This window comes from Protopterus annectens, chromosome 12.part0, assembly GCF_019279795.1.
Source record: "Protopterus annectens isolate FY-2018-M chromosome 12.part0, PAN1.0, whole genome shotgun sequence".
Taxonomy (NCBI): domain Eukaryota; kingdom Metazoa; phylum Chordata; order Ceratodontiformes; family Protopteridae; genus Protopterus; species Protopterus annectens.
Window position 1 is genome coordinate 651,650,554 of NC_056746.1, and position 17,317 is coordinate 651,667,870.

At 38.6% G+C, this 17,317-nt stretch overlaps 1 protein-coding gene across 1 annotated transcript in view; it reads right to left on the bottom strand.

The window, feature by feature from the left end:
- Nucleotides 1-215: 215 nt before the first annotated feature.
- Nucleotides 216-17,317, bottom strand: part of LOC122816766 (forkhead box protein J1-B-like) — a 41,220-nt gene continuing 24,118 nt past the window's right edge. The window contains exon 3 of the mRNA XM_044089783.1: nt 216-2,355. Coding sequence (XP_043945718.1) covers nt 1,564-2,355 — 792 coding nt within the window. The 3' untranslated portion in view covers nt 216-1,563. The remainder of the gene's footprint in view (nt 2,356-17,317) is intronic.

Genomic DNA, 17,317 nt, shown 5'->3' on the forward strand with positions numbered 1-17,317 from the left:
TGGGCTCATCTTGTTTACTTCTGCCTCACACTAGGAATTGAAACAACCTTCACTGGACCATTTTCATGTTTATCTTTCTCTAGAAAAGTCTTCAAAATGGCTAATTCCAACACAACTGAGCTCTCAACTTTTGTGTCTTTTGGCTTTTCCCGGTTAGGGGTCGCCACAGCGGAACTCTAGTCCGCTAATGATTGGCAGTTGATTTTTACGTACCGGTTTGCCAGGCCTGACGTACAACCTTCAACGAAAGTACGCCCACCACGCAGAAGACGCTCTAGCTGAGAATCGAACCGGACAGCGTCTTATGAGCTCTCAACTCCTGGTTCAAAATTAGAATATTATTACAAGAAAACATTTAAAAAATACCCATCGCTGTTGTTGTTCAAGAAAAATGAGGACTCCACAGTATCAACCAGATTGTGACCTCTTGGAGTCTATACATCATGACTGTCCATCAAAAAACACTATCCTTATTGGCCAACAAATGGAGTGGAGGGACCCTTTTTATCTGTTAAGACATCCCTTGAAGAGTAGGCATCTTCAGTGAGAGAAAGTAACTAACATTTTTTTGACATTAGTGATTATTAGCATTGTAACAAAATATACCCAGCTGGGGCATACCTGCTCCATAAGAAAATAGGGTGTTGTCAAATGTCTTGGATCAGTTTGTGGCACTCCCCAAGTTGCTCTCTGTGGGGTACAGTGCAGACAGCAGTGATTACAGTGAAGAGAAACTGAAAAAAATCTCAACAGTGTTACCTCTATAGTAGCTCTTTTATGAATTTGATCTCTGATTTGAGAAATAAGAGAAAGGTTGAAGGACTGCCTCTCTGATGATCTGGAGGAATATGCAAAATAGCAATGCCACTGCCATTTATTCTGCACTGAACAGGAAAAAATGATCAAATCTCAGTCTGGTAGTACTTAGCAACATAATGTCTAATGTGATGCACATTTGTATAAAACATGGGTGCAGCCTTCTTTGAGAGGCTTTGGGCCATTTTATTTATTAAAAACCAACATAAAATTATCAATTTTAAAAACAGTTCAAACATGGTATCACCTTTTTTGAAGTTATAATAATCACCTAAGCATTATGAAAATGATTTATATGTGGCAAAGCCAAGTGAGCTGTATCTCTGTAAACCCCTGAATATAAATGCAACAAACACCTTGCCTGCTGCACTCTGTGCTGAAATGGAAAAAGAACAAAAAGCATCCTTCTTCCCCTAAATAGGTGATACCTAGCATCATGCCTTATGAGTCCATAGTCTTCACAGTTCAGTTATGTACTTGAGATCATTATATCCACCACAGGAAGCCAGAGTCTGCTTATCTGTCATGTTCCTGAGGAGCCGAAGATCTTTCAGTATTTGGTAAATGTAAATTTCCCCAAATATCTGTTGCATAAGAGACTTCAATGAATTGAGATAGAGTGAGGAGGGTTTCAGTATCCTTTTCAGGATTTTCAGTGCATAAATCACCCCTCAAAACAGTTTCACCTCTGACTGCATGTCACAAAATGCCAAAGACACCGTCTGGAATAAGTAGTCAAGTATGTTGTCACATAAATGCTTCTACTCTTTCCCAGTACTGTACTTCATTTAAAAATCCTTCACAAAAATTAAAACTTTGCTCAAAATGGGCTTGATTCACTTGTAGTTCTTCCTTCATGTCTTCCCAAGGGTGACGCTGAGCATCAGAAAAGAAAGAGAAGTCTTCAAATGAAGGAGCCTGGTTGTTGACATCTGTGAAACCAGGCTCCATCACTGTAAGATTCCACTTTCCAGAGGTGCTGTTGTGCCGCCCTTGTGTTACGACGTCAGACTCTGTGCCCAGAGTTACAAGAGCTGCATTGATGTCCAGGTCTTCAAAGCTGCTACTGCTTCCACTAAAGACATCATCAAAGACAGAAGCCCAGTCAAAATCTCCCTTCAAAGATTCGGTCTCCCTGTCATCTGATGCTAGTAATGGAGACTTGGAATAACGGGCAACCTTTGAATTCCTTTTTGGCAAAGGTTGTTTACGCTTGTTTGCTGTTCGGTGAGTGTCTGATGTAACAAAACTTTGGCTGTGTGATCTGTTTCCTGCATGGCCAATGGTTGCATCTCCATGTGAAATATGATATGCATGGGTAGATGGCCCATAGGAGGGCTCTGGAACAGATGACACCTTATGCTGTCGAACAGTGGTAAAATGAGTAGTAGGCATTCTTCGCCGTTTGAACACACCATCAACGAACATATCAGCATACTGTGGATCAATTTGCCAGAAACCACCTTTACCTGGCTCATCCTTCTGCCTTGGAACCTTCATGAAACATTTATTCAGTGACAAGTTGTGTCTGATGGAGTTCTGTGAGGGGAAAACAAACATATGAATGACTTCAATTGATTAAACAAAAATGCAGTAATACTTTATCAGCTTGCTACACTTAAATAAAAGAATTGTTCAGAGATGAAATCTGAAACTAGTGTGCATCTACAATACTCATAGCTCATACTGAGTCCATTGCAGGGTGCATAAGTGTATTTCATTTATGAAGCACTGAATTGTAGATGAAGTAAGTTAATGCACCCAAGAATGCATAAATTATAAAACAAACATATCCTCTGGAGGATTAACTGCCATCTAAAAATACAAAAACATTTAAAGAGTTTGTCAGCTTGGAGTAGTGCCTTCTCATTTTTAAGTACGACATTAAAAGACCTTAGGATATATTTTTAAGATCAAAGAACTGTTCTTAAGTTGATTCATGCATGTATTCATTCACTTGTTTTTGCTTAAAAAAGAAACTGCATTCAGCAAATGCATATTCCCAGTGAAATAAGTACTATCTGAAAATAACAAACTCTAAAAAGTAAATTTGTGACTATCCATGTCTCTTTTTCAACTAAAACAATTATTACTGAAAAACATATACAGATCAGTATCACAAAATGTTGTAGCTGTGCAAAATAACTGTTAAGAGATCCCAGGAATTATACAGCTTCTGTTGGGAGCCTTCACATATAAGTCAAGCTGTTCAAATATGTTAACAGTGTTATCAGGCAAAATGCAATGCTATGGTTATTTAATTTGTTGCAGTGTGCAGTGCATGGATTAATAATGTAAGGCAAATCTATGCACAGTAACGGGCTAAAAATCACTGGATACAAAACTGAAGTGCTTGGTATTTGTGCTCCCTCACCATGTGCCATTTTGTATTTCACAGCCACTTATGCATGCTGGGAAATAAATTCCTCCATGAGGTGTAGCCTAGGCTTCCTTCCATCCATATCATGATGGTTAGTGTGGTAAAGCACTGACCTGCTGAAACCAGTGTCTGCTGTGAATTCCCGTTTCATTTCACATGCACTATGGCAGTTCCTTGGATCTATTCATGCAGTCCACAGTTAATGGAAAGATGATCAGACAAGGCCTTGTAAAGTGGGAACAGTTCTCATTAGTTTGACCTCCCTTCCCATGTTCACTGACAAATTTTCTGTAATGATATCTGTACGTCTGTGTATGTCCACAGGCCACTCCCTTGAAGCTGTATTGCCTGCATGTCCAAGGATTCTACAATGTGAAAAGAAATCACTGACCTAATAGTACATATTGCATTGTAGAGCTTCATAAAGAGAATAGTTTGTCATGAAGCCACATCTTCAGATATATTTTAGCAGACTTCACAGTGCAGAAAAGGCATATTTATAAAATGTAGTTTATGTACAGACAGGTCAGTGATGGCTCAATGCTGGAAAATCATATTCACTGGAGAATGTACAGGACAAAGTGAGCATGTTTGACTAAGATAGTACATTTACAGATGTAGAAAGGGCTGCTTCTAATATGAAATGACAAAAAACACATTTAGTTTAAAAAATGCAAAGTGATATGCGTAGCTCAACAGAGAAAGATCAGAAGAGTAACATTTAGCTAACACAATGTATGTCTAACTGAGCAAAAGGATATTCACTGCAGAAATGTTCAGTTCTGCTGAGACAGTGCGTCTCACTATGTGTCCAGCACATCGTAGCAAATACAGACCCAAGGCATGCATTGCAAAGTCCCATTGCATGCCAGTCACCTCAGATGCAAATGTCCAGGCACAGGGAGTTTACACTGCAAAAGGAAAACCCTAACAGTTCTCAAAAGGACAGTAAAACTCCTAGTTCATAAAACCCTCACCCCATGGAAAGAGTGAGTCAAAGGACTCTTGCCGGGGGTGGGGGGATGATTGGTCATTACAGCAGGGAATGCACATTTTTTAGCCAGAGGAGGACTAGCGTAAAAAACAAGAAACAAAAGTATGCTTCCTTTTTCAGTAAGGAACCCTGTTATTTACTCAGGTGCATTAATGTCAAAACCATGAACGTTGACATTGTAATGTTAAATATCCTATCCTAGATAGTAAACTTAGCTATGTTATGATTGTGGTTATTTCCCATGATCTAGATTAACTTTGTTTTAGACATCAGTGTCTGTAGAGTACATGCAGTACTGTAATAGGTGTTGGAGTTTTTTCTTTTCTTGAGGATTTGGTTTTTCTTATCTTAACTCGTTGTTTTGCTTGTTACTTTGCACAATTTTAATTGCAAGTGCATTTCAACTTTACTGCTAGCAGTGGCAAAATATTACATATGGAATGCTAAATTATATTATCTTCTTTAAGGGGACTTTGGCCTTTACCCACAAATGTTTAATTGTGAAGCTGGTGTATTTAAGTAAAAGGATGTGCGAACAAATCCATCACATCAATGCCAATACCCCCAAAATGCTTGCTTTTTATGTTTTTGTGTTTGTCATTACTTGTGTAACATCTAGTTTGTTTATTCACTGTTGGTGTTCATAATGTTACAGCCCTTTATGTACTGACATGAATTCTGTTAGCATAATACAGAGAAGGTAGTAGTACTTCTTTTGGATTTTCCCAGTTAGGGGTCACCACAGTGGAACTCCGGTCCGCTAATGATTGAGAGTAGATTTTTACGGTGCCGAGGTGCCAGCTCGATGCCCAACCTTCAACGAAGGCACGCCCATTCTACGCACGTCTTTCGAACATCACTCGACCGCGGGGAGGACAAGGCGGTCCAGCCGAGAATCTTACAGGAGAACTTCTTACTGTGAGGCGACAACGCTATCGCTGCGCCACCACGGCTTTCCATAATACAAAGAAGGTAAAAAAAAAAAAAAAAAGAAGAAAGAAAAAAGGAGGTTTCTGTATACCTTCAGCTAGTTCATTATAAAAGTATAATAAAATTAGGAGCAGCCTTTATCACCCTGCCAAACTACCCCTTGTGTATGTGCATGATATATGTGTGTGTGTGTGGGGGGGGGGGTAACAGTGCAAAAATGAGTACATTGAAGTAAATTGTTTAATTTCTTAATTTATAGATATATAAATGTTATAAACTGTGAACTTCAGGAAACCATATCAGCTTAAGATAATGAGTACTTAGTCACTAAGGATGTACAAAAGAAATGTTCTCCAGTTATACAGAGTGGAAATACAATATCAGGAAAAAAGTTTGGTCAGGACAGCTAATGTTAACTGTGTGTGTGTGTGTGTGTGTGTGTGTGTGTGTGTGTGTGTGTGTGTGTGTGTGTGTGTGTGTGTGTGTGTGTGTGTGTGAGAGCATAGTACTAAGCAGGGGTAATCTTTGGACATGTCCACTGCAAGAAATCTATAGAGAGCTGAGATAGCTAACCTTTATGTGGGGGTGGAGGGATACATAAAACAATAGTAATGTAAGAATATATTAACTGTGAACACTAGGCAGTTGTGTCAAGGAACAAGTCACATAATATGTAGAAAAGGATCAAAAGGATCAGGAGAGATGATCAGCCAGTTGCTTCTTTTGCTAAAGGGTTCAAAAATGGAAGCAGGCAGTTACTAACAATGCTAGATTCAAAGACTTTCAAATTCTGTCTTCTGTTATGAGAAATATGGGAAATTCTGCAAGAATACCCTAAAGCACATTCCACCAGATATGAACCTACAGCTGCCATATTCTTCTGAAATATGTCTCAAGAGATCAGTTACATAGCTGATGCTTGGTCATCTCTGATTACCCTCACCAAATGGTACAAGTTGGATCCGAGCTTTAGGTCAAAATCTTCCTCTGGGACTGCAGTGATCAAGGTCATATTCTCACAGAATAGCATCCCAACAAGACAAAACTATATAAATGTTATAAACTGTGAACTTCAGGAAACCATATCAGCTTAAGATAATGAGTACTTAGTCACTAAGGATGTACAAAAGAAATGTTCTCCAGTTATACAGAGTGGAAATACAATATCAGGAAAAAAGTTTGGTCAGGACAGCTAATGTTAACTGTGTGTGTGTGTGTGTGTGTGTGTGTGTGTGTGTGTGTGTGTGTGTGTGTGTGTGTGTGTGTGTGTGTGTGTGTGTGTGAGAGCATAGTACTAAGCAGGGGTAATCTTTGGACATGTCCACTGCAAGAAATCTATAGAGAGCTGAGATAGCTAACCTTTATGTGGGGGTGGAGGGATACATAAAACAATAGTAATGTAAGAATATATTAACTGTGAACACTAGGCAGTTGTGTCAAGGAACAAGTCACATAATATGTAGAAAAGGATCAAAAGGATCAGGAGAGATGATCAGCCAGTTGCTTCTTTTGCTAAAGGGTTCAAAAATGGAAGCAGGCAGTTACTAACAATGCTAGATTCAAAGACTTTCAAATTCTGTCTTCTGTTATGAGAAATATGGGAAATTCTGCAAGAATACCCTAAAGCACATTCCACCAGATATGAACCTACAGCTGCCATATTCTTCTGAAATATGTCTCAAGAGATCAGTTACATAGCTGATGCTTGGTCATCTCTGATTACCCTCACCAAATGGTACAAGTTGGATCCGAGCTTTAGGTCAAAATCTTCCTCTGGGACTGCAGTGATCAAGGTCATATTCTCACAGAATAGCATCCCAACAAGACAAAACTAGGATCTGTTTCCTGACTGATTTTAGGATCATAGGAAGTTACTAGGCTAAAGGCCCGAGGACCCTTACAAGCCTAGCCAAATTTACCCTTGTTACCATGATTAGCACCTACTGCCCCTGTCCAAGAGGGATACAGGTATAACCCCCAGGGGTGAATTTATGGTTATCCATCCAATCATCCAGATTGCGTTTGAAGAGGGCCAATGAGGTGTTCTATATGATGTGAAGAAGGAGTCTATTCCAAAGGTGTGATAACCTCTGGGAGTCAAATCTGTACCTCCCGCAGGTTCTATTGATGTCACATACCAGGTTTAGGTCCTTAGAGTGAGTAACCGATGTGCCATTTGACTTGTGGATGTGCAGCATTTCCAATAAAGCAGGTCCTGAGATCACCTTATATGCAAGGCAGAGATTGCCTCTGAGTAGTCTGTATAAAACAGAATAAAGTGACAGTGATTTCAGCTGATCCACAGAGCATAGCTGCTGAAGACCTTGAATTTTCCTTGTGAGGAACCTTTGTGGTCTCTCCAATTGCTGCAGGTGCTTAGAAAGGTACATACAAAAAAGGACATTGTACTCAATTATTGGCCTGAGTGAAGAGTACAGGGTTGTGATAACTTCTTTTCTTGAGGTAATGCCCTTACTTATGAGATGAGCCATATAGAATGCCTTTCTTACCACTGTGGAAATATAGTGATCAAATGCAAGGTTGCTGTCAACCTGAGTGCCCAGATCTCTCACCACTGAGTGCATACTTAGGGTATTGCCATTGATGTGGTAATTTGTAGGAACATCACTCTTAGTGAAAGGGATGATGATACATTTTTTGCATTGAGTTTGAGGCCATGAATTTGGCATCAGTTATTTGTTTGTGTAAGACCTTCTTGAAGGATGTTGACATCATTTGGAGATTCTATGACCACAATCAGTTTGCAGTCATCAACAAACATTGTCAGCCACAGTCCCTTGGTTTTAGCTTGTACTTCAGAGAAATAGATTCCAAACGGTAGAGGTCCCAGGACAGATCCCTGGTTACGGGTATGTTGTTGGAGGTGGATTCCCCTATTTGATTGTATGGGTTTTATCAGTGAGCCAGTTTGCAACCCACCTTATGATATAAGGGTTGATATCTAGCTGGGAGAGTTTGTCAATGATGCCTGAGTGAGGGATAGTGTCAAATGCCTTGGCTAGGTCTAGGTAGGCTGTATGCATAAATTTCCCCTTGTCTAGGGCCCTGGTGACTGTCGCCAGGTTTAACAGGCATGATCGCTTAAAGCTGTGGGTAATCACCCACAGATCTCTTAAACCTGTTGGTAATCAGCTGTGGCAAGAAATATGGCAGCAAAAAGCATCCTTCCCTCTATTTCCACTTTTATTACTGTAAATATGTTTTCCTTGGTCCAGAACTATATTCCTTTAATGGTATGGTACATTATAGGAATAAGGGGTGGGAATTGGCAGCCTAGGAAATTGTTGCATGTCAAGCATTCCTATTGAATGTAGTGCCAGTCTTAATTATTCTTGCAGGGACTTCTTCTTTATTTACTGCCTCTGGTCAGTAAGTGGTGACATGTTTCCTGACATTCCAGACTTTGCTTTCTCAGCTGTGACTGATGCTGCACTGTAACATAGCTATAAATCCCTAAAGACACAACAGAGTTATGGTTCCATAGGGGATGACAGAAAGATGGGCTAGAAGCACCTCCTTATGTAAGATTTTCTTGGTCCAATAATTTTAAATATAATGGTCAATACAATTAAAAAGCCAGGGAGGAAATTTCCTAAAGAAAGTATTGCAATACTTTATGCAAATTCAGCATGATATGCACTAAGGATTCTGAACAGCAATAGGAATGCCTCAAATGAGGTGAAGCAGCTAAAATCATTCTTTATTTATATATGGCAGTTTGGGGGTTACTCTTGCAAAGAGGAACCCGCAGTCTAGAAATAGGGATAGTGTGCTATTTATTCTTTATGTGTTTTCTTTCCTCCGGTGACATCAGATCCATATAATTGAAAAATATGGGAAAGAAAAGAGATCAATGTAATTGAAACAATACAGATCATTTGATATTTTGTATGCCATAACTAAGCCTTCCTAAGCCTTCAGTTCTATATACTAAATCGATTTATAAGTTCATAAGTAAGTACTGGGTTAGCTGCCCTTGCAGGCCATTTTAAGCATAGACAATTTCCCTTTTGTGCTCAAATTAACCTATCCCAATTGGGTAAAGATTGGCCTTACCCATCCCATGGTTGATAATTATATATCATTCCAATGAAAATAATTGGGATCATACCATACATAATTTGAAGAGACCCATGCATGGGATAAAGCATTTAGGAGCTGCTTCTGTCCAATAGTAGCACAGGAGGCAGTCCTGGAGTAAATTTTCTGTTTCCCATCCATAGATCCAAGTTGCACTTGAATATGGATGGGGGTGAACTTTGTTTTATGTAGATGGGGAGGTCTGTTCCAGAGCAGCGGTTTTCTCTGCAAGCTATACTTGTCCTTCCCAACCATTCTGTTGAAGCTGCTGAAGAGGTTTAACTCCCTAGACCAAGTATTTCTGATGACATTTGACTTGCTGATATGCAGTAATTCCATCAGTATTAGATACGAGGATGTCTGCATACCAGACACAGGTCACTTGTTAGCAGTCTGTAGGATACAGAGTACAGAGACAGAGATTTGAGTCAGACCCTGAAGAACATGTTGTTTAGGGCGTGAATCCTTTTAGTAAGCTATACCTATGGGTGTTCCAGTTGTTGCATGTGTCGGACACATGCCAAAGGGGGCATTACATTCAATGACTAGCCTAGTGAAGGTTGAGATAAGAGAGAAAATGACATCCCTAGATCTAGACACAATCCTTTTGTTTATAAGCTGTGCAGTATATAAAAGGACTTTCTTACAACAATGAACACATGTTGGTCAAAAGTTAGGTCACTGTCGCCATAAGTTCCCAAATCCTGAACTGTATCAACTCTTAGGGGGCCATATTGCTAATGTTGTAGTTCCTTACGATACAAAAATGCATTTTTTTGCATTTAATTTCAGTCCAAGATTTTAGCACCAGTTAATATTATATTTGGGACAAACCTTCCTTCGGGAGAACTAAGTCATTTGGAGATACAATGCCTCTTTGCAGCTTGTAGTTATCTGCAAAGCTAGTCAGCCAGAGCCCGTTGGTGCTGGCTTTTACTTCAGAGAAGTAGATGCCGAATAGCAGAGGTCCCAGCACAGAACCCTGGAGGCCACCAGTGGTGACTGGTCTCTTTGTGGAGGTAACTCCTCCATTTAGCACATTTAATCTTTCTCTGAAAGGCATTTACTCACCTATGCTGTAGTACTGTAAACTGGCTGAGTTCCACACCTAATCACATTATTGATCAAAAGAGAACATGGAGTCATTTTATTTTTCAAGCTAATTAGAAAGCTATTTGTACAGCATAGGCACCATATCTGGTGAAGTAAAGAGGATTCTTTATTGGAATTAAAAATAAACAAATAAAATAAAATAATGAATCACTACATTCCAGTCTGGTGACACAGTTATGTACTATACCCCACATCCATGAAGAAGTAACCCACTTTTCTGGCCAAATTTCCTCTATTTAATGTAAACATCACCACAAATTATGAGATAAATCATCCTTGAAAGCAGGACTTACTGTTTTACCATATACATAAAACAATTTGGAAAGCAGCTTTTTTTAAAAATGGGTTTGTAGAAATGAGCAACAGCAAAGCCATCCTTGCAGTTAATGATGTTAAAAATTAAGAAGCCAGGGTAAATAGCAATAAAACGAATTTTATAAACAATTTCGAATTATTTTGACCTGAAACAATCCTTTGTTATAAAAAAGTGACAGAAAGTTGTAGATACTTTTCACCAGCCAGCCAGCCCAAAGCAAAGCAGCATTGAAGCCAGCAGTAGTATTTCCCAGGACATTATAACATCCTGCTTGGTACAAATCAACAGCTGAATACTGTCAGTTAGTTCTCAATATTCATTTATGTCATGTAATTGCCAAATAAGTAACTGTTTAAAAAGCTGTGTGGCTCTATGGACGAAAACACTGATCAGCTTACACCTACTGTCTTCAGTTACTATTATGGCAACAAGCAAGGTGTGAGAGCACCTAATTAAGAATGGAGGGTGTGATCCTGAAATATTTATAAGGTACGTGCAATGTGCCAGACAAACACACTGCTGTCACATCTGTGCCCCTTTTCATGGATGCAAGGCTGGCTGTCATTCAGTCAGTACTAATGCATGGAAACTATAAACAGAGTAAAACAACAATCAGAATACAGGCAGATGATTTAACACGTGGAGTCGAAGGTAGAAATTTAGTAATATTTAATATTAGTGAGCTGCTAATCAAACTTCTGAGTTATTTCATTAATGAAAATATAAAGAGAGTAGAAAGATACATCTAGTCCTGGGAATGCCAAAAGGAATATAAGGGATATGAAACTGAGAACAAAATACTGTATTATTAATGGGGAAACGGTAAACAGGAAGTGGGGTGCACTTTAGTCCTGAAACTTGCAAAACAGCAGATAAACAGCATATTCTAGTACTGCAAAATAGCAAAGAACAGTGAGCGAATATATTCGTAAAGAGAAATTGTAAGGAGAAAGTAAGCCTGGAAATATACTAGCAGAGAAAAATCACAAGCAGAGAGCAGCTGGGGTACTTTATAAGGCATGCACTGTCTGAGGTTCTTTACAGCCGAACTAATACCAAAGTAGAACCTTGAGGGGGAGTTATCAGACATCAGTAATGCAGAAAGCCCTTATACTATACTAGGAAATACTCAGTGAGTTACATAATACCCAGAACACTTTGCCAAATTTTGCTTCCCATAATTAACATAAGCAACAATCATTGCAAATAATACACTGATCATAAATATGCCTGTACCAGTTCTCACTCACTGTTCATAGTCTTAATAGCTCTTGTTCTGCATGTGCTTTCTGCCATCAAGAAGAACATGGATTGTATTTATTTATTTATTTGTTTATTCACTCATTTATTTATGGAATTTTTAAGTGGGGTAGAAGAATGTTCAACTGACCAATTTCAGTCTCGGTCCAGGAACAGACTCATAGCTAGGTTATCTGGCACCTGTGTAGTCACGTCCCTGAACTACCACCTCCCCTTGAGGTCTTCTGTTCACTAGCACCCCCTCGAGGTCTTCTGTTCTAAAACTGTAGCAACATGCATACTCTAAATATAACAAGCAGCTTTCTGCAGTTAATGCATTGCAAACTGCATACTGCAGTGCTTCAACACTGAATGTAAATACAGTATTGGCATTCATTTATGAAGCTGAGATATCCTTGTGGCTTATTTGATTATTGCTAATCTTCCAGCTGTTCACATTTGGCACCTGCTGATTGTGCCCTCTGACAGCTTGTACCTAGGATAGCTACCCGCATTACATAGCAGCAGAACAATGAAGAGAAGGAATCATACAATAACGGTAAACATGTAGAAGAACCAACAATTTTGTGGGTAACAATATAAATACAGTTATGTACAGTATGTATTTACAATTGACAGTAGGAAGAAGGACCTGTGAGTAGAAAAGGAGGTAATGCATGTAAGTTAAACTGTCCTTATGAAGATGAAGGCAGCAGTACTTGTTCCCACAATGATGTCAAGATCAGATACTTTCATATGTTGTTGTTTTGCAGCTTACCTTGCCATTCTAACTCTAGTAAAATCTGAAGAATCTTAATATGAAATGACCAAAGCAACCAAAAACACAACCACAGTGTTCAGCCACAACTCAAACCAAGAAAAAACACTGTTAGCAGCAGGAAAAAGTCAGTCCACCTCTAGAAAATGTATTATATTCATAGGTAATTCCAAGATAAAAAAAATCAGATTTCATCATGATGAAGTCCCTGTTATATGGGGGATAAAAGCGCCCAATCTGATTTTTTATCTTGGAATTACCTGTGAATAAACGAATATAACAAATTTTCTAGAGGTGGGCTGACTTTTTCCTACTGCTAACTGTTTTTTTCTTGGTTTTAATATGAAAAGGATTTGTTTTATTGAGGAAGAAATTTGCAATATTGTCATGACTGTGTGAAGTTCTGGTGGAGTAATCTTTACAGCACTTGGACTCTGAACGTACTGAGACCCTTACTTTATATGGGAAAACTACATCATTGCTATGGAAGGCTGGCATAATAGTTAAGGTGTTTACCTTACAGACATAAGGTGCAGGGTTTGATTCTTACATGTGGTAGTTGGTTAGGTTTAAAATGGCCCACAAATGCAGTTAGCCTAGTACTAATCTATGAATGTTTGTAGCTGAAGGGAAAAGGAAGATGAAATGTACAAATTATATATGTGGTAGTTAGAGAAAGGAAACATAGATCAGAAAGTGCTAAACATCCTATAGTGAATTATAATCTCCCAACAGCTAGACTAAAAAGCTTCTCCAAGTCCAATTACAACCTCTTACATGACAGCATAAATAATTTCATAGCCCCTCCTCCACTGATGGAACAGACACATATGCTGAGTTATACACCAATGCTTTAAATGAGTGCCTGCATAATTGCATTGACTGTGCCGTACCTGATAGAACCAAAGCAATATCTTCAAGAAAAAAACAAAACTGCCTGGTGGACAACTACCATTAATAGGCTATACAATGGGAGAAATAAATTGCTGTCCAAGAGTAGGAAGGAATGGTCTCAAAACTTGAAACACTCCCTCCTGAACTTAAACAAGTGAATAAGACTCCTAGTGAAGTCGTCCAAAGCTAACTATGAATCCAAATTAACTTCCCTAACTAAGGATAACCACAAGGTATTTTTAGTTACATCTGGAACCTCAAAGGTAAGGCCCAGATTTGCACTGAACTCATAGTTAATGGTACTACATATACAGAACCTGTGGATATAGCAAACCTGCTGGCTGACAGGTTCAGTAAAAACTTCACTCCCTTGTCCCCACCACATATACCCCAAAGCATCTCTAACACCTGTCCCCAACCTAGTATCTCCAAGGAACAGGTCTTAAACTCCCTCTCCAAGACCAAAAGAACAAAGCCTCTGTGGGACCAGACAATAGCCCAGCTGTGTTCTACATGGGTTAAAACATTAATTAGCATCACCATTGGGAATACTTTTTAATCACACCCTAACCACTGGTTTCGTCCCAGTGGAATGGAAAACAGTTATTGTTATCCCTTTGCACAAAGGATGTGTATCCACAGACCCTGGGAGCTATAGACCCATTAGCCTGACCAGTCTTATCTGCCAGGCCATGAAACAAAACATCATGGACATTATTAACAAAGATATAGAAAATTTCCAAATGCTTGACCCTACCCAGTTTGGATTTTTCAAGGGGAGATCATGCCTGTTAAACTTGCTGGACTTCTTCGAGACAGTCACCAAAGCCTAGTCAAGGGCAAATCTGTGCATACGGCCTATCTAGACTTAGCCAAGACCTTTGACACAATCCCCCCACTCAGGCAGCATTGATAAATTTACTCAGCGCAGAATCCTCAAAATCCAGAAACATTCCTACAATGGGGCTAGGCCAGGCCCAGGAGGAGGATGGCCCTCTGTTGTAGATGGAAGTAGCAGTCCACAAAAATCACAAAAACTGATTGAGCCATAAAGATAATAGAGTAGACCACTGAGGATAAGAAAGAAGTTATCTATTGTTACTATTATACAAAAAGCCAAGAATTTCCAGACACAAGATATACAAAAAGATTAAGAGAGAAATTCTTCCACAAGAAAAACTGTCGGAAGCCTCAAATAAAAATTTGTGTTCATCAATACAGCAGATTTGTGAAAAAGATTATATAGACCAAGAAACTTTGATCTTTTTGGAAAAAGAAGCATCTGAGGAAGTGCAAAAATATAAACAACAAAACCTAGAGATTTTTGAAAAGTATAAAAAAGCAATATGGACATGGGAAAAAAGAAAGATTTGATATGGTGCAATATTTATGCAAAGTAAAAAGCCAAATTAATCAATACAAAAAAGGCATCCCCAAAGATATTCTAAGAGAAACAGAAGCAAATGCATCCAAATGTGGAAAATTTCACAATAAAAAATATCACAAAGAGGAAATATAGAAAAGATTAGTAAAGTAGAAGTTAAAGTAGAAGCTAAAGTTATGGAATGCTTGCAAAGGGAAGAATTTTGTGTAGAAGGTCTAACACACGTTACATCACAGCATGATGGAACGAGTCCCCAAAGTAAGGAGAAACAGGAAGATCAGGAGACATCTGAAAAAGAAATATAAACATGGGACAGAAAAAGAAATTTAATATGGTGTAATATCTATGCAAAGAAGAAAGCAAAATTAATCAATACAAAAAGAGCAGCACCAAAGATATTTGAAGAGAAATGCAGGCAAAGAAATCCAGACATGGAAAGCTTTACAACAGAAAAAATAAAAAGACAAAGAGGAAAAGTAGAAAAGAAGATTAGTAATGGAGAAGTTAAAGAAATAGAAATTGAGATTATGAAGTACCTGCAAAGCGAAGTATTCAGTGTAGAACTCAGAAAGCACCACAGCAGGATAGAGCAACATACATCCAAATTAAGGAGAAACCAGTGAAACAGAAAGCAATTGGGTAGTTGCCATATGAAGATATTTTGGTGTCTTCCACAGGAAACCAGTATAAACATTCACTTGAAGTTGGACAGCAAGGGAAGGAACAGGAAACTGTACCTCATTGGCCCAATTTAAGAGTTATTTGGATGACTGGATGGGTAACTGGAAATTCATCCCAAGAGTTCCACCTGTGTCCCTCTTGGACAGGAGCAATAGGTACTGATTTTAGTCTCTGCTTGAACCAGACATCCTTGGGAACATGGGTTGAAACTGGCTAGGCTTGTAAGGGCCCTGGGGCCGTTACCCTAGTAACCTCCTATGAGCCTATGATCCTATGCTCAAAGCAGGGACTAGTGTACAGTACATCATCAGTTGCTCATATCTATTGATACAGCAGTAACTAAAAGTGTCAGTATTCCACAGAAATTAATAATGAACCAGGTAACTAACCACAAACTAGAAAGATTTATCCAATGTAATTATTGAAAAGGCATCTAACAGGTAATGGCAAATGTGATGGCATTCATTTGTTGTAAGCAGCTGGTGTCACATTGCTGAGCATGGAAACTGGCAAAGACCATCAAAATGCACATCAAAAAAGATAATAATTTAGAAGATAAAAAAAGCTAAAATGTACTCTGAGCCTTTGAGTGAAACAGGGCTCAGGACCTTTGTAGATGGTGGGCATGAAAAAAAGTTACATAAATTAAATAGAACCACTGCTTCAGTACTCAAAATGGCATGCAGATTAACAGCCTTGAGAGGTGCGTAACAAGAGTGTCTGCTTCTTGATTTCAGAGCATAATCAGCATTCTTCATGTACTACATATTCAAATTATACATTATTACATGGAATGCTGACTATCAAGTTATGTAACTTTAAGAGAACTCCAATGACATCAAATTGGATAAAAAACTTAGGGTATAACAGAAAAATTGGTGAGAATGATAAGTACAGTTTGGTAAGAAGAAAATGATGTCAAGCAGATGACTCAAGTAACAGTCCAAAGACCTACTCCTCTGGGTCTGTGACTGACACTGAAGGGGAAGGTCTGTTTCTGTATATAAGATGTAATGAGATTTTTTTCCAGTAATATGCATCTGCTTGTACTTTAGCTAAAATTCAGTAACAATGGTGTAAATAAATGCGTTGAGCAAAATGGTAGTATGGTTTGGACCATTTGATTTTTGTACTGACCCAGTTTTGAATTATTGAAAATGGCTTAATAAGAAGATGGTTTACTCATTTTCAGAAAACCGTTAACTTAATTTCTGATTCAAGTGTAGTACAACACTAGAGATTTGAAATATTTTGGAGCTTGTATTTTCAGCAACACACAAACAAGAAATAAGGTGTACTAGAAACTCATTTTTAATCAGTGTTCCTAGTCAATGCTATTTAGAAGTCTCATTATATTCCGGAATAAAGCAGTATGGAGCAGAGAAGATGAGAAAATGACCACATTCACATCCCTCTACATTAACTGTGTTTAATTACATTCCAGAGGTACTCTAAAGAGACAGACATTTTAAAACATCTTGGCTGAAAATATCAGCTGGCCGAGTTATGAGGCTCAGTTCACTGGATTATACATTTTAAAAATAATATTTGGAGAGGTAAGCTTTATTTTGAGATTTACTTCTGAGTGACCAGCTCTGAACCAAGGGTGATGCCCAGGGGATCAGAAGTTCATAACAGGAGGGAGTAAATCCTATTATTATTCATATCCCCTCCAAAGCTTTATTAATGTT